Below are 26,539 nucleotides of genomic sequence, written 5' to 3' on the forward strand. Positions count from 1 at the left end.
ATTTGGAATACAGTCTGGTTTTCCTCAATATTTCATATAACCACTGCATCGGATTCCTCGGGGCCTTTTTACCCAGGCCTCTGTAATGAGCTTTTGTGAGCTACACCTCAAGTAAGCCCCTTTTCCCCTTGACTTCAAATTTCAGAAACCTTAATTTAACTGAGAATATAAACAGAAACTCCAGAGACCATTTTTAATACCGTGTACTCTTTTGATGCTGCTTCGTAACACGCTACCCCTTGACAGACTTGGCTCGTATGTTTGCTGTAGCAAGCTGCAAACAGCCCCAGCTGGGCACTCAGCTCCCATGGGGCAGCCACATAGGAAAGGCCCTGGGCACGTGCCAAAATCCAGGGTAAAGGACAGATTTAGGGCAGCAGCACGTGAATAAGACTTAAAAACCTTCAGCTCGGGTGGAGAACAGGGCAGGTACCCACGCCACCAGCCCAGCTCACTGGATGGGGCTCACCCACTGAGTGAGCATCGCTCGAGGATCTTGCCACCAGCCAGCAGGCATTGATGGGTGTGATTCCTAAGATATGGAAATTACCTCATAGGTGCTGGATTTCGAAAAAAAAAATAGTAATAAAGCAAGCAAACTAAAATATTCAGCCTTATTAAGTGATGTCACTTTCTAAACGAGGCTTCTCCAAGAGCAGCACTGCTAGATTTACATTTTTTCATAAACCAAATCCACATTAAACCTTACTGAGTCTAATTCCACCACTGTGCTGAATGATCCGTTTACAAATTAAGCCAAGGCAAGAACCACGGGTAATTAATACGATCCAGAGCTTCCTCTCGAAGGCGTTACAGCTTGGGCTCAGCCTGGGGATGGTCAGCACAGAGATCCCAGCTGGGGGTGGCAGCCTCCCCTCCCCAAAACACTCCCCTCCTTTTGTAACTGGGGAATTGCAGAGCTTCAGCAGCTCAGGGGGGATGGCAAGGAGGCAAGTTCAGTCCCCCCCAGCAGCAGGGACCGAGGGAAGTGTGTCCCACATCCCAGGCACGGGTTCAGCCCCCAGGCACAGGGGCAGTGCTTGCTTTAGGAGGGATTTCAGGTTTTGCACATTCCTGCTGCTGAGGAAGCACTTCTATTGTGTGGAGGGGTGGGACGGTGACTAAGAGCCCTTCATAACCCTGGCCAGGCTTTGCACTGCCTCCCTCTTCTCTGGGTTGAAGGCTAACTAGATATAAACTAGGTTTCATTACACTGTAAATCATGATAGCGATGTCACAGAAAAAGAAATCTCCACAGTAGTTTCCATGAGGCACATACAAATTCAGGTAGCACAAGCATTTTCAATTCAAATGCTTCTGCTCTGCCCTCACCAGGACAACTCTCCCCAGGGACAAGCTCTGCTATAGCCCTGCCCGTGACTGATAGCAGAAGAGCAAACACCATGCTACCCCCCTTCCAGGTGTTCAGCCAGATGGTTACCTGAAAATAAAAAGCAAACAGTATGCTGAACTCCACCATCTTTTTCTAAAACACTTGCAACCTCTGCACCTGATTTCACACTCATCCTGTGAGAGGCAGCTTGTTTGAAGGGCTGACATTCCTGGAATGGTTTGGAAGCGTGCAGGTTGTTATCCGTGGCGCCGGTTGCTGGTAACACCATGCAACACTTCTGTCCAGTTCTCAAAAACCAGAAGTGACAGGTAAGGTGAGAGAAGATGAGAAAAGTGCAGCAGGTACAACACAGGATTTCACATCTTATTTCATTAGGAAGGCCAAATCCTAGTGCACATACTAGGAACCACCTGAACGCTGCAAGGCACTGCCCACTGAATCCAAGGAGGACATCGCCTCAAACGCCCCCTCTATAAAGGGGCTTCCACTAAAGCCATGAGACTCAACAGGCTCCTAAGCTGCTGCCCTGTTAAGCTGTGGATAAATTATCGCACCAACAGGACCAGTAGGTATTAAATGAGTTGAGCCCCTTGTTTAGACTGCTAAAAGCACACAGCTACACTGCCTCGATGCGGTGCCGAGAAAATAAACTTCCAGCACCAAACACCTGACTGCTGGCTTCAGGGTAGCGACAAAAGCAAGCCATGCAAAGAAGGGTGAGCTATGCAAATAGCAATTTAACTCTGTTAAGCAAGTGAGCACACCAGCTCTCCCAACGAGGACACTGCAAAACCGTAGGAAAGACCTCACCTGGCATTTGACAGCCTGCTGGACTGAACAGCAGCCGTTCCAGGATGGCACTGGGTCCCCAAATCTCATCCCACCCCTCAATAACGACTCCTCATGCTAGCCTTCGGCTCATCATTTAGTCTGCTTTCCTGAGCTTTTCCATCTATAAAATGGGAATAATCACATTTAATTTCCTTGCAGAGCTGTTATTAGGGTAAATTAGCTAATGTTTGTACACTGCTTTGAAAAATGTAGGAGTGCTCTCTCTCTCCTCTCTCACTCTCTCTATATAAATATATGATGTCCTATTATCATAACCATCTGTGCCAGTGGGAAATTTTAATTGCTGAGCTAGCTCTTGGGAAAGACCTACCATTCTATAATATATAGGTCAGAGGACTTGGTGAACTGTGAAGGTAACGATAACACATTTCAACGGGGAATGCAATGAGACATGAGGTAATGCTAAATTTGGTGCTAACAGGAAATGTTTACTAAAAATCTAGAAGAAAAGAGAAATCTTGGTGTCCCTTTCATATGAACTGAGTACTAAGGAAGGTGCTTTCAATCTCTATTCAGGAAAACAAACTTATCTTCAATTAAGAAACATGAGAAAACAGTGACCTGCATTTCAAAATGCAAAGGATGGCATATCCTAAAGGCTAACCTGGAAGAACTACATGTGAAAGTAATTCCACTGCTAGAGAGAAACAAGTGGGTCAAAATAAATGGCTCCTCTGGTTCTTGGCATGAAACGAGCTTATTCCTTAAATGAGAAAAGAAATGAGAGAGGAAGCAGAGAAGTTATGAAGTCTGAATATACGCTGGAGGTAAAATATTATAAGGCATGAAGTTAAGGGGACAAACAGTAAGGTTTTGATTTGCTTTGAGCTTGAAAGAGTAATGGGAAACAAGTATATGTTTTTATAAATATAACCAAGGAAAATACAGAGGAGAGAATGGGTCTATTGTTGAACGAGGCAGGGGATCACATAACAAGAATCCAGACGGATGAAGCACTCAGTAGTCATTTCTCTGCGTGTTCTGTACAAAGCACACAGAAGTAATTAGGCAGGAGATAAAATTCATGATCTAGATAAGCCTGGAAAAAAAAATGAAGAAGAAAAGAATGGGAAAGTATATTCATTTAATCAATGTGCCAAAATCTTTCCATAGCAAACATCCACTGAAATCAATGGACTTAAACAAGGGATAAATTTAGCCTGCATTTTATAACTCAGTAAGACCAAATGACACGCACAGAAGGGATCTAAAGAAACCAAATATACACAGAGACCATAAAACTGCTGTTGAGCAGTCTTGTAGCTCATACGGAACTAGCAAGACACCAGGAGTCTGGAGAAAAACAGTTGGTGGCAGAGAGGTACAACATCGGGATGCGGCAAGATGTAGAGCTTGGAAATTCCAATCAACTGTTTTATTAGAAGAAATAAAGCACACAACATAAAGCAGCATGACGAGAAAAAAAGAGGTGCGATAAAGAATGATTCTGCCCAAAGAAACCTCGATGTCTCCCAAACACGTCTTGGAGGGAAGGAATTCTAGAGTAATTAAACAGCCTTTTCTGTAGGATAACAAACTTGCATGAAAGAGTACGATTTCAAGAACAGCCCCGCCAAAACAGAGAGAATGGGCAAGTCCTAGGTCATAGCATGCTCATCTCCCTGGTATGAATCTGGAGAGCAGTCACTGGCCACCACAGATTAGCTCAGCAGAGCTGGAAGCCAAGGCTGGGCCAGCCTTGGACCCATTCCCTACACAGCGTGAACTAATGCTCTTAGGAAAGGTGCTAAGTTAGCACGCAGGGATAATGACCTTCTCGGCTTGTCTTGGAAAGCAAAGCTGCACGGCGTGCCCCTGCACCCTACCGCTCACAACAGGGGAGGGCAGTAAATAGATCACTGCTGGACTGAGGAGCCGCTTGTGAGGACTGATTTGGATGAACTCAAAAGCAAATTCAGGCGCCGACTCTCTCTGTTGGAAATCAGCGTCACTAATGGGAATGTGCCCTAAGAGTTTCACTCATCTACATGAGCCAAAGAGCACTATCTCCCGTCAGTGTGCCCACTGTGATCTTAAAAAACACATATATCAAAAACATGGGTAAACAAGCCATTTGGCACTTTTGAAAAAATGAACACAGTTTTTACAATATTTTACTTCAAAATGTTGCCTGTTTATATTGTTGGTAGAAGAAGAAACTATTACAATAACCACAACCTCTCTGCAGAACCACAGCATCTCCCACTGCTGTGACGTTACAAATGCTGTGTCACTGTTTTGTTTTTTTTACAAAAACATCTTAAAGACCAGAAGTAGCACTTAAATTTCTTGATCACAACTACAAAAGGCACCAATCTGCATCTGATCACAGGAAAAGGGCTGATATGCATCTGCTCCAGTCCTCCACTTAGGGCTTAATAAGAAAACATATTTGGCTTTGAAGAGCGCCGAGGATGTTATCAGGCATGGCCAGTGCAGCGTAAGAGCACAAGAGATCCCGGCCAGGCCTGCTGCCACAACTGTAGATCAAAAGGCCCATGGCACGGCGATTTCTGCTTCTTGGAAGAGAAGCTGGGAGTTCCTATTGTGTTTTCAGTGGCAGCTTACCTTGTCGAGACAAGAATGGGAGAACAAGTTTATTCAGGCTCACCCAGCCTGTCTGGAGTTCACGGCCCTCATGAAAATAGCTTTTTTTTTTTTTCCCTTCCTCTCACCGCTCAGAGGTGACGGGCATTTGCAGACAGAAGGCGGAGGGGGTGGATTTCCAGGATATCTGGTTTTAACCCAGCTTTTAGCTTGTGTCCCTCCCTGAAACTGCATATGCCACTTACAGCGTGAAGACAGCACTGCCATGAAGGTTTCTTGCCGTGTCAGTGCGAGCTGATGCATGAAACACCAGGTATGCGCCTTTCTGAGCGGCGCTCCCAGCCTTCATTTCTCAGTGACAGGTTCACCACCTAGAAGGTAAACAGTGCTTCAAGGGCTTGTCGTCCCCAGTCTGCCTGTGCCAGAATTCACCACTTTTTGGCTGCTAACATGATTCTTGCTGCCCGCCCACCAGGCAGAGACCGACCTCCCCACAGCGCCCGAGCCTTGGTGGCTCCCCTCCAGCAGGACACAGCTGGGGCTGCTCAGGAAGCCTTGCAGAAAGGCGATTTCCAACTGCTGCACCAGCAACTTGGAGGATAAGCCTGCTGCCAGGTGGCTTAGACAGAGATTATGACAAGCTGTGTGGCTCCCCATGCTTTTTTAGCTGCTTTTCTCTCTTCTTGATGAGCCTCCTGCAGTTCTTCTTCCATCTCCAGAAGCAAAAGTTGAGCGTCCTTCCTGGAAAGCCAGGCTTGGAGAGGATGCCAGGCATTGACACTGGCCATGCCACAGGCTTCCCCTTGGAAGTTACTAAGAAGTCACTGAGCAATGCTGCCAAAAGGCCAGTCCTTTGGTGGCAGTAAGGGTCAACACTGGCTGTCCTACCACAAGTGTCACCAAAGGAGCCTCAGGCTGAGGGCGCCATGGGCCTTTAACCTCCCCATGGGCCTTGACTTGGTCTTTGTCAAGGCTTAGGGACACCAGAAGTTTTTGTAGGTCACTAAGCTCAAAAAGCAGAGTGCTAAGAGGAAGGGTAAGTCTTTGGAAACATGGTTTTAAGAACTTTGGGCCTCTGAGAGGGCGTATCTTTCACTGACAGTACACGGACTTACTCAAGATGGTTACTACAGATTTCCCCTGACATCCTCTTAGCCAGTTGCACAGTATGAAGTAACCTGGTGAATGATACAAAGCTGACAACGACTTACAAAGCACAGGATTAAGTAGAAGAGACTAAAACACAAACCTAGGCAGTCTGTATCTCCTCCACTAGCACTGTGGTAGTGATTTGCTTCGTTCCTTAACCTCACATGCAAGTAGGATGTTAATACATGTTAAAAGTTTTGACCTGACTGGTACAGCCATGCTCAGCAGATCCAGCTTACTTGATTAAGATTTGTGGCATTCATTAGGAAAGAACTTCTGTGGCTAATTTCTTGTCCCTAGCACAACACAAGCATCAACCCAACTGGAGTATGAGACAGAACAGCTATTGAGAGAAAACGGAGGCAACTTGGCCATTAGAAGCCAACCTGCAGAAGCAAAAAGCTGCAAAATGCTACAGACAGATTTCATGCCATCCCATGGTGGTAGAACCAATAGCATCCAAAAAAGCAAGCTATTTGCAGCACCAGCGACACGAACTAGGAAATTAAAATACCAGAATATCAGTGCATCCACTTGGTTAGCCTGCCCATATGGCCAAGGCAATTATCTCCACTCATTTCACTTCTCACTGGAAAAAGGACAGATTTGGGAAGAAGGATGGAAAAATACTGCTTGCAAAAAGAGCAACGCTTTTTCACAATCTCTTAAAACATTTAAGTACATATTATCTTGAAAGGATATAAAACAGTATGATCATAGGCCATGCTAAACTGTGCCATCTCATAATAGAAAATCACCACCGCACAGAACCTGTACAGGGCAGATCAATCGCCCAGTGGGGTACCAGAGACATCAGAGTGTTCTGGGGCACCGCGGCACAGCGGGCACAGGCTGCTGCAGCAATTTCACAGAACTTCAGAGATTTAAAAAAAATATATATATATGCGACTAAATGCTCCCTTTCCTGTTGCTGTTTGTGTATTGTTAAAGGGACGACTGTATTTTAGAGAACTTTACAGGTCACCTTTAAGAATTCACCATTTATTCCCACACTTGGTTTCTATTTCCTAACCATCATTTAATGCTTGATAGGATTGTACTGTGCAGCCTGGTGTTCCCAAATTTCCTTAGCATCGGGTTATGAACAACAGCAAGATCGGCTACCCCTAATTCTCCACATCTCCCATTTTTTAAAGGCCGAGAAATCAAACTATAGGGAAAATAGCAAGGGAGAGATGGCTGTTTAAGCTTACTCAAAGTAAACATCAACTTCCAGCAGATGTCTACCCTACGGACATCACAGCAAGCACCAGAGCCCACCAGCAGCACGACAGTCCCTAATTAGTAACAAATGGAAATGAGAATGTATGGAATGGTGCTGCCTGTGCCCGTGCACAATAATTAGTAACACGCTACATCATGTGTGGTATGTGACACTGTCACTCCAGCAAACTCCCCTTCGGTGAGACAGAAGCAAAGTTAGACCAAACAAAACGTGGAGTTTTAGCTTAAGCAGTTTATTTGAAGGATGCATCGTGGTGATAATCTAAGAACATTGAAGCTGGATGTAATGTCTGAGGTGAAAACCTCAAATCAGTCCTGCTACTGCAAACAGCTTCTCTGGCTTAAATGAAACCTCACGGTCCAAATTTAGAAGTAAAACAGAAATCTCATGAAGAAGCCACTCCCTGGGAGAGTCTGGGAGTGCTGCTTTGGACATTGTTATGAAGATATCAAGTACAGATGCAGGCAGAAGGCCGTGTTACAGCATGCCTTTGAGAAACGACAGCAGAAGGGACACTGCTAAGGGTGTGTTAGGAGAGACAGCTGCTGCTACCGCTGCCAGTCAAAGTCACGGCAGTGCTCCTCTTACTGCAAAGCAGTGGGGAACACTTCTACATCCCATCTCCACTGACTGAAACTTTAAGGTTGCTTTTGCCTCCACTGTTTAAACATCGTAGGAAAAGACTGGCGTTGGGAAGCCAACTCGCTCTCGGAAATTCCTCCGTTTGCGAACCCACCCTTGTTATTTTTCTGCAGCATACGCACGGGTAAAAATAGGCAAACGGCCTCGATAGCTGGTGAAGCGCTCAAACGCTGAGCAGATTTGCTGCAATCTTCCCGGGCACTGCGCAAAGCGGATCCTCCCCTCCAGACACCCGTGACAGGAGCGGGAGGACAGCCATGCAGCGGGTACTTCGGTGTCTGACTATGCTCCTCTAGGGTGATTGTACTATAAATGGGTGGGTTTTCCCCCCCTTGTTCTGTTTCAGTCTCAAAATCCACCTAGCCCTTGGTTTACTGATGAGGACAAGGGAGGAGTGAAGGTGGCTTCATTCACAGGGAGGACAGCCCCCGGTCCCCTCTCTTCACACACTGCAATTGCAGCTGCAGAGACCTGTAGCTGGCCCAGCATCACCATAACAAAAAACACAGGACTATGAGACCTGAGATACAGCCACTACTTGAGGAGGAGTGAGACAGAAGGGGAAACTTTGCTTTCCAGCCTTGCTGAGGCACCCTCCCATTGAGCTCAGTCAGTGCTGGGTCATAGACAGGAGGGACTGAAAGAAGGCTTCAGAGCCCCCTCCATGAATCCAGCAAGTGCCATTGCCACAGGTGCATTGTTTGCTCTTTCCTGCAGATCACAAACTCAGCAGACATTTATGATAACTAAAGAAGCAATTACAGACACCCCACTGAAACACTGCAAAGACAGAATTACTCCAGATTTGTGGCACAGCCTAACCACTTGCTCATGATTGTATTTGCTACCAGCCTGACTCTGTTCCTGTTGAATCCATAACAGAGCACAGCCTGCAAGGTGATGGGGGCAACACTGTGCCTCGGGTACCATCAACACCTTGCAAGCTGTGGAGGCAGATGCTGAGACAGACTTTCAAGTATGGGCAATGCAAACTTAGCCAGATTTGTGCAAGTAACCACTGCCCAGATTCCTTGGAGGCGTGCGTATCAACAGCTGGCCATACTGCAAACATGATCTGTGACATTTGCTTCCCGCATTTTGAGGGGATTTTGGAAGCTATGTGTTACACTGTTCATGAGGAACCAAAACTAAAACTGAACTTGGCCAGTCAATCAGTCCTTTTAATTTTCCACAATGCTTCTGGTTAGATGCAATTTCTTTTCCTTAAGCATGTGCACTTCCAGCTGCTCTGCCTCACAGCAGACTGCAAGCAATCAAATACAAATGCAGACATTTAAATCTCAGGCAAATTCAGATCTATAGGATGCAAAGACGCAGACCCTTATACAGACATATGCACTTTACAGCAACGTACATGATACTCTAGAAGAGAAGAATTTTTGGGGGGTTTCACTTGTTTGTTTGTTGCTCAGAAACAGGCACTGATCCTGATACCCAAATGGCATTTTCTCAAAAGGAACAAAGTTATTCCTGGGTCTGTATCTTTTTTCTTACTACACGTCTTTGCTGGAAATGTTAATAGGGATTCCAGGGATTCAGTGCACACATGGAGGAACAGAACAGGCAATGTCCCATGTTCCCATAGCATAGCAACTGGTACTTCAATGGTGATCTGTCCTTCTTTGCCACTTTAACTATTTCCACCTCTCTGGAAGCTGTTCAGGTATGTGCAACACAGCAGACAATGCACAAACCTTTCCCCAGTTTCCACTGAGTTTACACGCTTGCTTTGCAGAAGTCAGAAAACATTTTTGGCTTTATACTATTTTTACTTGAGGTCCTACAGAACAACATAAATCCCTCCTTCCTTTTCTGGAGGAGCCAACAGCACTCGTTAAGCCTTCGAGTTCCCTCTGCTGCCATAAAAAGGTGCCGAGTTTCTGAATGCAATCAGCTGCTGTGCAAAGGCTCTGCTGTGGTCTTGGAAAGAAATCAGCACTCGTGTACCTCCCTGGCAGATCCTCCCAGGGCTGCTGAGCTGAGGCAGGAACCAGCAGTAGTGGTGAAGGTCACCTTTGAGCAGAAAGGCTTCCAGAGACCCTCTGCTTTGGCTTCAGCTCTTCGGAAACTGCCAGGCTTCGTAACTGATCGGCTGCACCGTGCAAGGACTGAAAGGAGCAGTCTGTCTCTGCAGGGAAGATCAAGAAGTCAAAGCACTTAAGGCTTCACTTCCTACTCCACTTCCAAGATACTCTCCTTGAAGACATGAAAGCTGGGCATCCTGCTAACAAAGACAGAAACGAGACACCAACTGGGACATCTCAGCTGGACAGAGAGAAATCTCCAGCCACAGAGCTGCCTGAAATTGGGCAGCACTTACAGACACATCAGCCTCCTGAGGCAGACTCCCAGCTAAGAGAAGTGCAGCAAACAGACCCCAGCTACACACACGGAACAAGGTTTCCACCTGGCAGGGACTACAGCTGGAGCAGGGCATCGAGCCAGGCTGGGCATGCCAGGAGATGTGGCATTTCCATATGCGAAGGCAGTATCCACCCCTGCTTTACATCCCTTTTAGGCTGAGGCACAGCTGCACCAAGTCCAGCGAGCACAGTCTGGGATTTCCCATCCCTTCCAGCTTCCCAAGAGCCAGGGAAAGCAGCTCCCCAAGTCAGGCAGTTGATGCTACGCTCAAACGTAAGGCACCAAATTTACTGCTGCTGTAACTGGCTCCAGCTGCACCTACCTGAGGGTGCTCTCTTGCGTTAATAGCGAGGAGACTGCAAACCACAACATCCCCAGCCTAAAATACGTGCACAAAATTCATTTGTGTGTGCTCGAGGGAGCTGGTTCTTCCCAACATTACGTTTACACATGTAAAACAGAGGCAAATTCCCAACTAGTGACAGCTTATCCAGCACCTGCAGGCACCAAGGCTGCCTGAACTGACTGTGTTGGAGAATCACACGCATTCACCACAAGAAGGCGACCTGATGGCAACAGGCTAGGGTGTGCTTGCTAGATCTGGACAGCATCCCCCTTTCGGCAGCCTTCACAAGCGGGTGGCATGCCAAAGCTGTGGCATAATAAGCACTAACATCTCGTGTCGTTCGGTCATTTTGTGGTAGCTGGAGCGTGTGCGCGCAGAGGGCGGCTCCATTAAATGCAGCACTCGAGACGTAAAGGACCGGTGCCGCTGGAAATTGTCTGAGGAGGGAAGCGCTACATGAAGGCTCAAATATAAAAAGATGTTTTTCTTCAACAAGCACACTCCTGTAATAGAAACCACCGTAAAACACTGCGATTAGCAGAAGGATGTATGTATGTTTTCTAGGTCAGCTCTCAATAACTTGAGGAGACACCGGGTCACAGACTCATTTGGGGTTTTTGTTTCATTTAAAACAACAAACAAACAAAAACCAACCGCCAACACACAGCTATCTGCACTTGACTGGAACTTTTCCATTCTTAAACCACCAGATGATCTGCCTGGCAATATACTTGACCTAAATGGAACCAAAGTAGCTTAGCTTTTCCTCACAATAACAATATGCATAAGGAAGATCGTCGCAGCATGTCCTCATCGGATATGAGGAAGCAGAAGTTTAAGGAAAAGGTTTACAGCAAGACTAGAGGCCATGAAACCAAATTCTGATTTCATTACAAACAGCTCAGTTTTTAAGCTTGGACCTGCAGCTCCAAATCCACGGACTGGATGAGGGAGAAATCAGCAAGTATTTCCATGCTCCTCTGTAATTTGAACCCACTGAGACGTATCTCAGGGCATAAATCACACAGCTCTATAAATAACATAAACTACGATTTTGTACTCTTTGGAAGAAAGCTGACGCCAAACTCATGTGGCAAATACAAGAGAAAATAAGCATGGCTTGTGGCCCAAGCATGCCAGAAGCTCTCTCTTGCTCCACAGGAGGGAACTCCACCACGAGTTGGCCATACCCTTTGGGGCTCAGGGCTACAGGTAGCCTATAATACACTAAATGTCTGTCTGCATGTAGCATCTTCAGGCAACGAGGTAAATGTTTATTAACAGAAAGTGCCACTAGCAAGGTTCCCAAGAGCTCCCATGAAAAGGTGAGCTCCACTCTCACTAAATTACCTGAGGGAGTCTTCCCAGCAAGTCCGTGTGATGTGAACTCAGGACTGGGACATCTCTGACTGCCTCTCTGTGCTACAGAAAAGGAAAAGAAGTGTCCTACTTTTATATGCACACTGTCACTTCTGTGAACTGAAGTATGACCTCTCTCTGGCACAATCTTTTTAAAACGAGGCTGCTACATACATGTGAAAAAGCAAGTAACCAGCTACCAGCAAAGACTTAGTTTTGTATAAACAAATCATCCACTGCGGCAAAGAGACCAGATAAACACAGTTTTGAAAGTGCGTGGTTATGAAATGATTCAGTGCATCATTTTGGCTCTTTTGAAACCAACGAGAAGATAAAACTGAACAATTCTTCGTTTCATAATAGGAAAGAAAGAAAGCCTCTTGTAGCAGACAATTGTCACTTAAAATCTCTTCAGAAACATACCGTTCAGTTTCAAAGTGGGGACAAAGGTGCATTATAAAGCACTTTACAAAATGTATTCCCTCCTATTCCATATCCCCACTCTTGGTAATATCTAGCAAAGAAAGCGGGACACATCTCGGAGCCCACTGATCCAAAACTAGCACGAGCTCTGCCTGCCCAAGACACAGGGATCCTTAGGGGTGCTTTTCAACCACTGTTTGGAGCCTGAGCTGCAGTTCGTATCAGCTTCCATCCTCCGTATGTTACACGAGCATGACTGTTGAGTGAGTTTCCAAGAAATATGAATGAGCACACGAAGGCCGTTTCTCAAAATCCTTGCAAAATGGGAAGTTGCACAAAGGACGGCCACTGATAACTGCATCTCCGCGAGTGTTATAAAAACACAACAAGATCCAGGGGAGATTATACCATTTTCTCCCACGGAGGGGAAGGCTGGTGGTGATCTGAAGCTTCATCGGGCATCAGAGAAGTGACACGGGGGTTTGTTGAATGACACAAAGAGGGGAGAAAGTGTTCATCAACGCAACCGAAATGCCAAGTCCTTGAATCGCTGCAAATACTTGAAGTTTGCAGGAAGGCCCCTAACACGGGCCCTAGGAAGCAGAGCATTGACAGGCCTCTAACACACCACTACCCAGTGAATGGAATGAAGAAACCAACATTTCCCCATCATTTTCAATTAATGAGACACTATTTTTCTGCAGATGGTAGCGATGGCACAGGGTAAGGACATCGGCCCCCTTGCAGTAGGAAGGTTAAGCTCCAATGCCCTGCGCTCACTTCTAACAGAAATCGTTTGTTGCGCTAAATTCCAAGAAAGCCACAATGAATTGTGCTACGGTATCAGTAAACGCACTAGTTACACCATTAGAGCCCATTATTTTCCCTCTAAGACATTGCACTGCTACATTATTGATGCAACAGTCCAGTGTAATGAAGCAGTGCTCGGCGTTCCTCCCGCTGAACGCTGAGCTCGCTGCGCTGTAGCACTGGTGCCAGATTTAGGGAGTTGTTTTCTTTTCCAGTAGGTCAAAAATTCCAGAAACAACATAAAAACAGCTGCGCAGAAGTTAAACACCTGTCCTTAATCAAACGCAAACGCTTTGGTTTCTATTTGATATAGCGCAAAATTGCAGCTATTTCTAAATACTCCGCTTCTGCAGTGAGTATTTTGACATCATCTGGACAGGCTATTTTCAGAAAGACATTCTAGAGAGATTAAACCAGAATGCAGTAAATTAGCAAGCTGCTTACGTAGATACTTAACTTCCTTGATGTTAAGGAAAAAAAAAAACAACTATATCTAGACAGTTGCCAACAGCCACTAGTAGTGCAGAGAGAGCACGTGTGAAAGCCAGGGAAGTTTTGCCTGTGCCCAAACTGAAGAAGAAAGCCTACAGCAGTTATCAGACATGAGATGCCCAGAACGGTAGGTCACTCAGCTTTGCAGCTCATATTCATGGAACTATTGAAATGAATGAAGTTTTTTTTTGTGTGAGCAGTACTTCAGGAAGGAGACTGTTTTCAGAGCGCCCGGTCATGCCCAGTCATCAGTGAGAGGTTTTACAGCCATAGAGGAAGGTCAGGGACGCCTGCCTGTGTTGTGCAATGCCTAGGAAGGCTGCTGAAGTGAAGCTTGGGCTAAAACGTGAAATAGTACTTCCCCTGCAATACAAGAGAATATTAATATAATCTTTAGAAATAGTTTCCTTTGCTTGCATAATTCCAGTAAACTGTTTCCCAGTCGCTTCCTGTGGCATTCAGCTTCACAAAGCCCCAATATGCTGCTGAAAGGAGAGAGCTCATTATAATTATTTTAAATTTACTCTCTTTCAGTTTCATTTAATCTTCTCGCATCCTGGCTCTCTGCAAAAAGAAAGAAATTAAGCAGCTGATCTGCTTCTGCCTTGCCACTCGCTCTGGCACGGTTCAATCACAGCTTCTCCTGGGTGCCTTCTTGCTGGACCCAATAATGCTGCTCCGCCGGCTATCACCGTACCGAAATATTCCCCCCGGGCCTCCAGGGTCCCATTATCTCTCCTGCTGTTTGCTCGAGTCTTTTTCTTTCTGGAAATGAGGCTACTGAAACTGAACTAATTACTCCGGGCTCGGAGGATGCTTTATGCAGGTGCTGAATTGTTCTCATTTTTCCTTGTGCCACACACAGCCAATACTCCTGTGTTTACTTAAACACCTACAACTATTGCGGCACGTCAGCGCAACACCAGCAGCATTACAAACCTTTGCTGGGAACGACATCAGAACCCATCCCCTGCTCCTCAAGCCACGGGCAACACCAGAAATAAAATACAAAGCCCTCGTTTTCTGAGCTCCTCATCCCTTCAATGCCATCTTTCCCCCCAAAATGGATGTTTTCCCAGGGGCTTACCCAACTCAGGGCCTACCCAGATCAAAGAAAGGCGTAAAACCCAAGCCTAGACCCCAGCGTGCCAGCAGCACTTCTCATAGCAGTCAAGGGACGCCTCGTCCCGCTGCCGGCAGCACGCAACACGCGTTGCACAAGGTGCCTGGGGCCTTGCAGCTCCTCTCAGTGGCACAGCTTCGCAGCCAGTTTCGCAGTCTGGGTGTGTTTGCAGCGCTTGCATGAGAAGAAGCTATTCCAGTTACGCTCCAAGGAGTCTCAAAGCATAGCCCTAGGTTGGGAAATCAGAGCCCTCTCATCTCCAGGTGACAGAGGCGTGGGCAGCGGTGGCAGGGCCCCTTCCAGAGGAGCCGCCTGCTGTCGCTGCGCCTCTCCAGGTTATCTGTGATAGTGGCCAACACTTGAGCATCCAGGGCCAGCCCCAAATCTTAGAAAATGCTTTGTGACTCACCAGCTCCTGCATCACACAGGCCACATCTGTAATTAAAGGTATCTCTGTAGGACTACACCCTCCCATCTGATAACCCCGGAGTCTCTGGGGAATGGTGCTCCCAGCCAGCTCCTGGCTCAGTCTCGAGCCCTTCTCTGCCCTGGTCAGCCGAGAGGAGCAGAGCCAGCAGACATCGGCACTCCCATCTGCTCTGGTGGTTTGATCAGGCTCATCTCCACAGGTCTCCTTACAAAACCCACCGATTATCCCACGCACACACAGTTTCTGTGTGCTGAAGGGAGCTGACAGCCTACGTCCTTCCCGAAAATCAATCTGACTAGCTGTATGCTTAAGGGATAAGCTTTGGTGAGGGTATTTTCTCTTGTTTAATTTAATCTTTCCATAGAAGCCTTCAGCCACCAAAGGTGACTGCTGATGTGTGACAGCCTCACTGACTTAGCCACGTGGGCTCCCAGCTTTTGGCTGTGAGACCTTCGCTACACAAGTTCACCATCTTTCACATTAGACAGGTGTTGATCTCAGTCCCAAATTTAAACCTGTAAAACATTTGAAATTACTCCTGCTTCTAGTAACTGTGGCTCACCAGACATGCTCCTTTAAGATGGAAAGCCAGGCACAAGGCATCATAGGCACTGATACAGGCAGGAATCTTTCATTATAAATACTTTGTGCATTGCAGGCCTCTCTTCCTGCATTCACTCCGCTTGCAAGGCTTGCACTATTCAGAGCGATTTGATACACAGATCAGTTGTTTGTGAGCTCAGAGGTATAATGAAGAAGTAGTTAACAGGTAAAGCACAACAGCAAAGCACCAGCAGGTCCCTGCTACTGAGGGTCAAGTTATTTAGTTGTGTTTTTTTTTTTTTTCCCTACGTTAAGGGAACTGCGTATTTTGAAATCCCTCCTCCTTACTGAGAGCATGCCAGATAATTAAACTGAAGCTCTTAGTCTTAAAATCTAATTTAGTTTTGAAAACATACGCTGCTGCACTATTTTTAGGATTTTTCCTATGTGGGCCAACAGAAATAGGCTAGCCAGTTCACCCGATGGGTTATAAGCTGTTCCTAGCGGAGTTCACTTCACAGCCTTCAAGCTGAACACAGTGAATCAGTAAAACAATGGGGAAAAAAAATCTTTTCAAGTTAAGAATAAATATCTAAAGTGAGATACTGATGCATCGCCAGAGCTCACCCTGGTGTTGGACAGGCATGGATGGGAGCCCTGCCCAGGTGAGAGCTGGGTCCAGCACTACATTTGGAATATCTTCCATCACACATCACTCCATACCGAACGTGCCCTCGAGAAGTGACACAGCATCAACGATAAAAGGATAACTTATTTGAAGTATTGAGTCTCGTCACTGAATCTAGCCCTAGCATTTTTGTTCAGCAAAATAACCGACACTTACAAAGAAGGATTCAGTGAAACTAATTTCTGCAAATACACTGGCCTGCAAAAAAAAATGTTCCTGTATTACAGAAGTCATCTTAGTGTCCTCCACAAAGAGCATCTGAGTGGTTATCCAAGGAGAGGGGTTTGTAAGTTCCCATTTGAGTTCCCCATCAGGAAACCCCACCCTTCCCTTACTCGAGGCTCCTTGTTCACTCCCCGCTGCCAGACAAAATGATGTGGCTGCGTGGTGGCTCTTTCCCTTTCTCCCTTCAGCATCAGGTCCCGCTGTCGGGCCTGAGAGCAGTGCAGATAAAGGCCACGTCCCACCCTTGGCTCTGCAGCCCTGACACTCTCCACGCAGCCAAACACAATATTTTAGCAAAGGCACTGCAGTCCAGCAGTGTTTATCCAAGACTACCACGGGGCCAGTGAAACTGCAAAACCCCATGGGGATGCAAAGCTTCCTCCGATTATTTGACAGCCTCGAACACAAATGCGTTCGCCATACCTCTGCTGCGGCCCCAGCCCCGTTCACTTCCCTCACCTGGGAGCAGTATTTCACAGCAGTGCAATTTAAAAGCAGGGTGTTTTTTATTAATTTTCAAGCCTCGGATTCTCGCAGGCCCAGGTGCTACCCCACAGCACTCGAGGACAGAAATCCGGTCCTTGACGAGGCCCCTTCTGTAATCTTCTTGGGAGTTCCTGCTCTCCTGCTCACTCATGAGCCCATCCCCAGGCCTTTCCAGCTGCCTGAAGCCAGCACGCTGCTCACACGAGTGAGATCGGTGTGTGTAAGGGCTGGGGAGCAGGCTGTGAATTTGCTGACCCAGGGGTACTACCTGGCCCTCCCAGCTCAGCTGCAACGCCTCCACGGGCTCCTATCTCCTGGCGAGCATCCCGCCTCCCACACGTCCTGCAGCTCAGATCCCTCCCCGAACTTTTGCTTTCAGCTTATGTACAACACCAGGGGGAAAAAAAATAAAGCTTCTGTCTGTCTCCCATGCTTCTACATCTGGGGATCTTTCAAAACCCACCTCGTTTACTGTCAATGTTCATTACTGCCTTAAGCACAAAGGTAAGAACTCAGTCCTGAAATGTGAAGCCAGCAAAGCTCCCACCAAGCAAATATTTCAGGTTAGCCAACAACAGCCAGCCACGTACTGCTATACAGATCTACACCAGGTCTGAGTGAGAGCCACCAGAACCAGAATCTGGCCCCAAAACTTTGACCAAGTAGGACACCATTTACCACGGTGCTTTTGCACCAACTCAACCAACTCTTCAAGTCCTTCCTCCCTGCCTGCTTGTGCGACTCAGTTCATCAGGGCACAGCCACCTGCCCTGAGGCCAGTTCAGATGAGTGCTGTAATTTTCTTCCTGTTCCTTACTACCAGTCCAGCATGATTTAACCCTAAATCAACTGCCCTACAAGTAAAGGGCCCAGAGAAGCCCAGCTGGGGACTGTCAGTGTCCCAAGCACCTTCTCAGCCCCCAGGCTGGTTTGTACTTCACATGGGAGGCAAAGAGCCCTCTTACAGCACCGTATTATAAGACTCCTGGATTGTTTCCAGGAACAATTACATCTGATAAAGGGTACTGCTTGTTATGAACCATGTGGGAATCAAGAGAGAGAAGAGAATACCACCAAGATGATGGAGGCCGAGAAAACCGTCACATCTCCTGTTTCTTCAAGCTCAATTCTGACCTCAGGCAAGAAAAGAGGAAGACCACATGAACCCATCAGGAGCTACGTGTATTCATCTGAGGGCGTTTGCCCCAGCGTTAACTTCTCCTTGCATTCATTTTTCTAAGTTAGGAAACCTCTCCAGCTAAGCCAGCAAAAACCAACCGTAAGCCACGCTGTGCAACTTCTGCACCACCCAAACCTCCACGGTAAGGGACTGTGATGATTCAAAAGCATCAGCTCAGTATAACAGGTTAAATTAAATAAAATAATTAAGACAAGACTCCGCAGCCCTAGCGAGGAAGCGCCTGCAGCCCATCCCTTCTGCTCAGCTGATAAGCGCCCACAACAGCTCCTTGCTCTTGAACTGCTCCAAGAAACACAACCCTCACTCCTGCTACAGAAATGAGACCACAGCTACTTTCTCGTTGATTCATTTCACTTGAGCAGTAGCCTTCTCTCTCCTGTTCTCACAGAAGAGAGATTTAGCTCCACGGAAAGCAAAATGAGTGACTGGCCACCAGATTATATCTCTTCACAGCCCGCACCAGCAGGATTGCTGCATTACCTTCTGGGAAGAGGGGAAGCTTATGCATTGACAGCCAAACGTGGCCACGCTGAGCCTGCTGATGGAAACTCTTTGTTGTAGGTAATCCCTGAAAGCAAGCACAGATCGAGAGCCGCATCTGAGCCTTCCACTGGCACTTTTCTCTGTAACGTTTGTGGTTTGTTTTTTTTTAGACTGCCCAACTGAACACCTCTGACAAAGTAGCTCCAGGTTAAGCTGATTGTGCAAGCTGCAGGGTAATTTTGACTCCATCTGTAAGTCTTTTAACATCTTGAAACATCTTGTGCACTTATCAGGTGCACAGCAATTGTAACCACAGACTGGCACAGACGTGGGGCAGTACCTTGCTCTCAGTTAGGAAGAAAACAAGAGCAAAGGAAGAAAAACGTCCCTACTTGCTCTTCATGCTCTGCTGAAGCCTCCTGCACCCAGGACAAAGGAAAGCACCCTGCAGACAGACCCACGGGGGGGAAGAGCTGGGGCAGAGGGACTGATAGCACAGCACCGATGCCTGGATGCGACAGCCAGCACGGCCCAGCCCAGGAGACAGAGCAGGAGAGGCAGCATAAAAATATTGAAACTGAGAGGGCAGTGGGAAAGTGGCCAGGTACTGATGCAAGCTGCAGAGATAGGGGAGTTTCAGAAGGAGCCAACACTGAAAAATCTGCCCACATGCCATGCAAACAGCAGCAGCGCTGCTGCTCTTCATCCCCAAAGTAAAAGAGCACGTCCTGGCTATAAGCACAACCTACTCACCCCCTCCTTGCCTTTTCTCTTTTATCCTCTCCTAGAGAAATGACACAGCGATTTTGGGTAGAAATACTGGTTTCAGTATCTGCAAGGATCCCCCTGCTGCTTCCAACCCCCTGCATTTTTCTGCTGCACTTCGGCCAGAGGAAATGACTCCCAGCAGAGGAATTAATTCTTGGCACCCACACGCTTTGGGAAACAGCTCTCTTTGCTTCTGGCATGATCTAACAGAGCAGCTTCCCCCTTTCACACCATCGCTGGGAGTAAGGTGGGGGAAGTCCATAAAGCTTCCCTCTGGCTTAGGAGAAAAAAGAATGAGGTCCCCTTCCAGGACAAGGGAGAAAAGGCTGAGGCTGTAAGTGGCCCCAGCTGGTACCCACCGGGATATTTACTGTGGACATTGCATGAGATTTCAGACATCACCTGGCTGGAAATACACGAAGCACAGTCTGTCTGTAAGTGAAAAATGACATGGTGACTTTCACCCAAAGTACTTCTGAACTGGCCAGGTGGCACTCACAGCCGAATTAGGACAGCTTTGTCCTGTTCCCCAACACTCACCCACCTGCACTTCGTGTCAGTGGCTCACAGGGAGGAAGGACGAGGTGCTACCGTTCAGCAATAATGCCAGGAAACCAACACACCGCTAAAACGACACTGTTATTCCCCTAACATGCTTCTTGTACACACAATCCTATTTCCCAATCACAATTTCAAAGTCTCGTTTACATCAGAAGCCAGGCAATATAGCTGCAACCCGAAAACTCCCTAGTGTGGCCGTAGCTGTAACTGCTACCAAGGTACTTTCCAACCCGATAAAGGGAATAATTATACCGCAATACATCATCTTTATGCTTAGCACTAGGGTGTTTCTGGCACAACCATTTCTGAATTTATTTTTGTTTAAGTTGCACTCATTACTGAAACAAATTATATGAATAAAAATGTCCTGAGGGAAACAAACCTTAATCAGCCACTCACTCAACCAGCAGCCTCCCGCTGGGTCTCCTCCTCCCAGTCCCACCCTCGCTCCTTCCGCAGAGGCTGTGGAAGTTCACACGGGAGGTTAGCGGGTAAGAGAACTGAGCAGGAATACATCTCAGCTGCTGCACTGCTACCCAAGTCAACATCTGGGCAAGGGGCTCGAGTGCCAAGAAGCACACGGGGAAAATGTAATGGCAAAGACCTGTACGTCTAACCTATAGGCACACGCATGAAACTTCAAATTGCGTTCCAATTTTCTTTTTTCTAGGAAAAAAAAATATATATATATATGTTCTTGAAACTGCAGTTAAAAAAGCCCAGGAGAAAGGCATGAAATTCCATTTTATACCTGAATATTCCTCTATCATGCCAGCTGAAATAAGTTTTAGATTGATTTTTACATTGCCCGTAAAGCCATGATAGCATCTTGAATGGTTCAATTACAGCAGAAAGGAGAGAAGTAACGAACAGACACAGCACTCTCTCCAGCAAATGAGGGGAATGGTCCCAATACACCCAATGCACACAGGTGTACATGCATGTATCACAACTTAAAAGCAGGAACTGGCTTGGTTAAGCTGTGCCAATACCTTGGTCTCTCTCATTTGCTTGGAGTCCCTCTACTTTGCCTGGATGAGGAGAAGAGGCTGAGGTTAAACTGAGGTTAGCTGACACGTGTTTGCCAAGCCTGACCTAATCCCTGGGTTCTTCCGAGTTGTTGCGACTTTCTATCTAAATAATATTAAGAACAGGACGAAACCACACGGACACGGTTGGCTTCCAAGCACCTATTTTTAGCGGCTACATGCAAACAGAGCAGGGCTGAGTTACACACGCTGGCTGCCCCACAAAATCCCGTTCCCCAGCTCCCAAGGGACCTGCATTCCCCGTGCCCCATCCGCTGACGTCGAGCGGATGACTTTGAGCGACTGACTGGCCCTCCAAGCGTTCCCCGTGGAAGTGGAACATTTTCTAATTCCTGCTATTTCTGCTGGATCTGAGGTGCGAGGAAACTTCCCTGCCACCTCGCAGCAGCTCTTCGATCCGGCCTAGAAGCAGGGGTTTGATGAGCAATAAAGAAACAAAAATAATATAGCTTAAACCACAGAGGTGCAGTTTTTTACTGCCTGTTATTGAGTATACAATATTTCGCTCCCACTATTTCAAGGAAAATAACACTCCACGCGATTGCTGTGGGATGTAAATGCGTGCTCCACTGTTCAGACGGAGCTCGTAATTGAAACATTTGAGCGCCAACGAAATCCCAAGCGTAAAGTTTCTAATTTTCATTCAACCATGACATTAAAATTCTGGTTGTGCAGGGAAAAAAAAATACTACCTCGGAGTGCTTTTGAGGTCTACTCCTTGTGATATAGTAGCTGGCATAAACTCACCCGAGATGCCAGGAACCGCTCAAGTACTCCAACACTGGTTCCTGATGCTGTCACCTCCTTTGCTTTTGTCAGTCCTACTCCCCTACCACAGGGGAGGGTGCCAGGAGGGTTATAAAGGAGACACAAACCAATGCCTGCAACATGCTAATGAGTGCCATTGCCTTCATCCAGGCACCTTTGGCCCTGTCCAAGAAACAACCAGGGTTTGTGCAGGGCGATGCACCCAGCTGAAGAACACCCTCATCTGAAGGCACACGACCGTCATTTATAGGAAGAAGAGGGTTATCTTGCACTGCTGATCTTACTCAGCAGCTTCCAAGATGACTGGGTATGACACGAGGCTAAAAAACCTCAGCTGTAACCACTAAGTGCTCTGCACAGCTGACGGGGAAGCCCTGAAAGAATGGTTTGTGCCTCCCGGATCCTCAGACCATCCGCCCCAACACCCACGCTCACAACCTGGATCAGAGCAGCCCCTGATTACTTCACACTCAGGCTCATGAGCCTCCCATACTTGCATCCTCACAGGTTGCCAGTTTCACTGTCCATATGGAATTTAAGGTGTTGAACTCAACCCAGAAAAGTTTTCAAGGGTTGATGTTTGCCTGCCAAAGAGACACCACCACCTGTCCCCTATCAAAATTGGGAGCAAAACAGGTATTTCTAGGGGGTCTCCTTTTGCCCTGTTTTGCTCACCCCCAATACCATATAGGCCACAGTACCTCCAGAAAAGCCCTAATCAGTGGTTCTCATCCACGTCTGATGGACCAAACCAACCCATTCTCATGTCTGCGTGCCCACTTGGTACTCAATTTACCAAACCCCCAGAGCACCAAGACCTGCCTCCCCTCCTGGAGCAGTCCAAAAAGGCGTAAGGAGAAAACAACTTGATGTGCAGCAGGCTTATCACGGTGCTTCGAGCTCTGAACACAGAGGAAGGATGAACTTGTGGTTATGCCACTACACAGAGATGCGGCTTCCAGCACTTCGAGCAACCTACCACAGGTTTCCCAAGTAGTTCTGAGCAGGTCAAATAATCTCTCCCATCAGACCTCCCTACTTTTTAAGTGCCTGGGAAGGAAACACTCGCAACCAACCATCGAGCACTCAGACATCAAAATGGTGAGGGCTAAATAAACAGATGCGTATCTCCCTGCTGAAGAAACAGCCCGGTGCTTTTAATGCCTTACAACGTTTGGTCTAGCTGCCGTGGAAGTATTTAAGAGTGTGCAGCACTCCTTTGGATTAAATCTAAATAAACATAAACAGCAATAAAAAAAATGGTTTTCCTTACAAGAAGGCCCGTGTCTTGCTTGCACCTGTAACTCTGAATATACGTAACAGGATGTCAAGCTACTTCTTGCATGATGCTAAAAAGCAAAACATGACAGGCATTTGCATAGGAAACAGAACGGCACAGGGAGAGAGGCAAAACAAAATGGACAACTTGCTAGGGCCTGATTCAAACATCTTTGAGAAATGCCACTTGCTCCAGCCAGGACTGAGATTTGTGTCAGGTAAAGCTACAGCAAAATGGAGACAAAAAAAAAACAACTCTGAATCATGCCCCTGGAGGGGAGATAAATGAGGGTCGGAGTGAAGTTCGTTTAAATCCACCAAGCTGCTACAGAGGGGGCTACGGATCTGCAAAACAAAATGAAAGGCTCGCCAGGAGCCTGCACTGCCAGTGCTGCAGTGTCAGGAAGGCATCGCAGTGCCACCTGAAACCGACAGGCACAGCACCAGCTCGAGGGAAAGCAGCGGTGGCCCTCCCGGGGGAGAGATGCCTGCAAACAGCGCACGGATCCTGCAACGCGTGCCTCTGGCAGCATAGGCGTCTCGAAGGGAGGTTCGGCAGAGCATCCAGGGAGGACAGGAGGACATCCTCCCAAACCCAGAGGAACATAACGGAGCCACATCTATTTACACCAGGGGGGAGGCTTCGCCCCTTTCTGCTTGCCATCCTCCTGTGGGTCTCTCAGGGGAGAGAGGACAGCAGCAAATTAGCCGTAAGGCAGCAGCTGTGCCTCCAACACCTCACCAGGGTTAATCTGCAGCCCCGATCTAGACTTCCAGTTATCCTTGTTCCCCCGGTTTCCTCTTCTCCAGCATTTGCATCTCAGCGTGACAGGTATTTCGTCTGTCAGCTTATGTGCCTGTGCACGCCGCTAGGTAGGCGAGGAGCACCCGGCTTTAACTACGGCTCCCCGAGATGCGCTACCAGCTTGGTCCATTTCCCTTTCCTCACCAAACCGAGGGAGCCGAAACCCAAGACATGTCAACTTTGGGATCCTGCTCCCTCGAATGGCAACTCAGTAAAGAAAAAAATATCGGACTCGTCGTTTGCAAAGAGGCGAAAAGAGAAATAAGAAATCCCCAGGAAGCTGATGCATCGCGGCGTTGCATCTGTGTCGAGCCCTGGGTAAACAAGCAGCAACATGAATGAAATCTGTCCAGAAAGACTGCATTTCAGCGCCAACCACGCAACCCCTGGCCAAACCACTGCGTCTGGAACAAAGTTTGAGCGAGCGAGAGCGAGCGCCCGGCTGCGCCCCTGCCATTCAGTGGGGAGGGGGCAACCAAAGCTCTGCGGGGTGGGTGCCCCCCGACAAACCCCACTCGGGCAGCCCCCCGGGGATGCGCACCCACCCACCGGGGGGTGGGCTGAAAGAAGAAAGGAAAGGGTGTGGGGCGACCCCCGGAGCTGCAACCCCCGTGGGGACACCCCTCGCCGTCGGGGGGTCCCCAGCCGAGCCGGGGGGCGCAGGGGGGACCCCGGGGGGCCGGGCACTCACCGCTGGCGTTCTTGCCGCAGATGAGGTGCTGGTAGGGCTGCAGCAAGCCCCACAGCTCGGGGTCGTTGTTGACCGTCTGCTCCAGCGCCTCGAGGGTGAAGCGCGGCCCCTCGGCGCCCTCCTTCTCCTTCTCCTTGTCCTTCTCCTTCTCCTTGTCGGCCGGGGGGCGGCCGGGGGGCGGTAGGGGGGCGGCGGGGTGTCCGGCCAGCACCCTGGCGTGGATGTCTCGGAAGAGGCTCTCGGTGCCGGCCGTGAGGTAGATGGCGGCGTGCTCGTGGATGCGCAGGGCCACTCGGCTGTCCACCATCCAGCGGTAGAACTTGCCCACGGAGAAGGCGAGCCCGCAGCGGGCCGATTTGCCCCGGCTGAAGCGGTCGCCGCCGCTGCCGCTCATGTTGTAGAGGGACAGGGCGCCCAGAGCCGCCGCCGTGCAGCGGGCGGCCAGCGTCCAGCCCAGCACGATCTCCATGGCGCTGCGCACCTCGTGCTTGGTGCACTTGGCGAAGCGGAGGCTCAGGCGCTGCGCCTCCCGGGCGATGCGCACCAGCGCCCGGCTCACCAGCGTGGACAGCCGCGCCGCCGCATCCCGGTTGCCGGCACCGACGCCGCTGGTGACACCACCGACACCACCGGCAGCGACACCGGCACCGCCCGGCGGCCGCGGCTCCCGGCGGGGCGGCGGCGGCAGCAGCAGCGCCTCCACCTCCTCCAGGCTCCAGGGGACCTCCTCGAGGTCGGGCAGGAGCCGGGCGCACTGCTGCCCCGCGCAGTCCAGCACCTCCGAGTCTTCCGCTAGGACGGTGTTGACGGTGTCGAAGCTGTTGTGGCGACTGTGCATGGAGCCAGCTAGGGGCGGCCAGCAGCTGCCTCCATAGGGGTACGTGGGGTGCGAATCCGAGCAGCACAGCGACAAGTTGGACGAGCGCACCGAGTCCGCCGCGCCACCATAGCCGGAGTCCAGCGTCAGGTCTTCCAGCGTCCTCACCGCCGTCTTACCCCTCCGGGCCATCGCCGCACTTCATGCTGCACCCAAGGCGCCCGGGCACGGAGCGGAGGAAAAGCTGGGGACGGGGAGGGGGCAGCCCCGCTGGGCTGGGCCGAGCCGTGCTGAGCCGAGCCGAGCCGAGCCGAGACGAGCCGAGCTGGGCTGAGCCGAGCCGTGCAGCCCCGCTCCCCTTGGCCGCGCACCGCCGGAGCCGCCCGCTGCCTGCTGCCGGCCCCGCTCCCGGCCCGGCTCCTGCACTGCGCCGCGGCGCGGGGTGGGCGGGGACATGCAAATGACCCTCGAGCGCCGCGGCCAATGAGGCGCGCGGAGGAGGAGGGTATGCAAAATACCCAGAGCGCTTCGGCCAATGGGGACGCGCCGCCCGCCGCCAGGCTCCGCCCCCCGGCGCTGCGCGGTGCTGGGCGCGCACCGGCGGCGGGGCACGGCCCGGGGGGTGGGGGCATGGGGGGGGGAACGGGGAGCGCCGGGGGGTGAGGGAGGGAGAGAAGAGCCCTTAGGGAAGCCTAAAATTGGGAAATCTGCGCGTTTCTGAGCCTGGAAATTAGGAAATTGTGAAATTAAAAAAATCTCGACATGGCAAAATGGTGAAGTTCCAAAAATCTGGGAAGCAGAAAATCTCGCTGTGTTCCAATCTTGATGTTTTCCGATCTTGAAATCACAAAAAGAGCAAAAATCTCGCTGTTTTCTTGCTTTGACACAGCAAAATCTTGCAATTTTCAAACCTCGACATCTTCAAACCTCAACGCTACCAAGCCTTGAAATTACAAAACCTGGAAGTTAACCCTCATCGAGGCTTGGGGAAGTAAGATCTCTTTTAGGATTCCTGTTG

The 26,539-nt window shown here is 48.9% G+C and overlaps 1 protein-coding gene across 3 annotated transcripts in view; it reads right to left on the minus strand.

Moving 5' to 3' along the window:
* The window catches only part of ABTB3 (ankyrin repeat and BTB domain containing 3), a 161,353-nt gene extending 135,388 nt beyond the window's left edge, over window positions 1-25,965 (minus strand). For 2 of the 3 annotated variants that reach the window (XM_027449883.3, XM_027449865.3), the window contains exon 1: window positions 24,705-25,964. In XM_027449883.3, coding sequence (XP_027305684.1) covers window positions 24,705-25,713 — 1,009 coding nt within the window. In that variant the 5' untranslated portion in view covers window positions 25,714-25,964. Of the gene's footprint in view, window positions 1-24,704 lie in introns of all 3 variants that reach the window. The other variant, XM_072038274.1, reaches the window with a different exon arrangement.
* Window positions 25,966-26,539: the final 574 nt, after the last annotated feature.

Source organism: Anas platyrhynchos, chromosome 1 (assembly GCF_047663525.1).
Source record: "Anas platyrhynchos isolate ZD024472 breed Pekin duck chromosome 1, IASCAAS_PekinDuck_T2T, whole genome shotgun sequence".
Taxonomy (NCBI): Eukaryota; Metazoa; Chordata; class Aves; order Anseriformes; family Anatidae; genus Anas; species Anas platyrhynchos.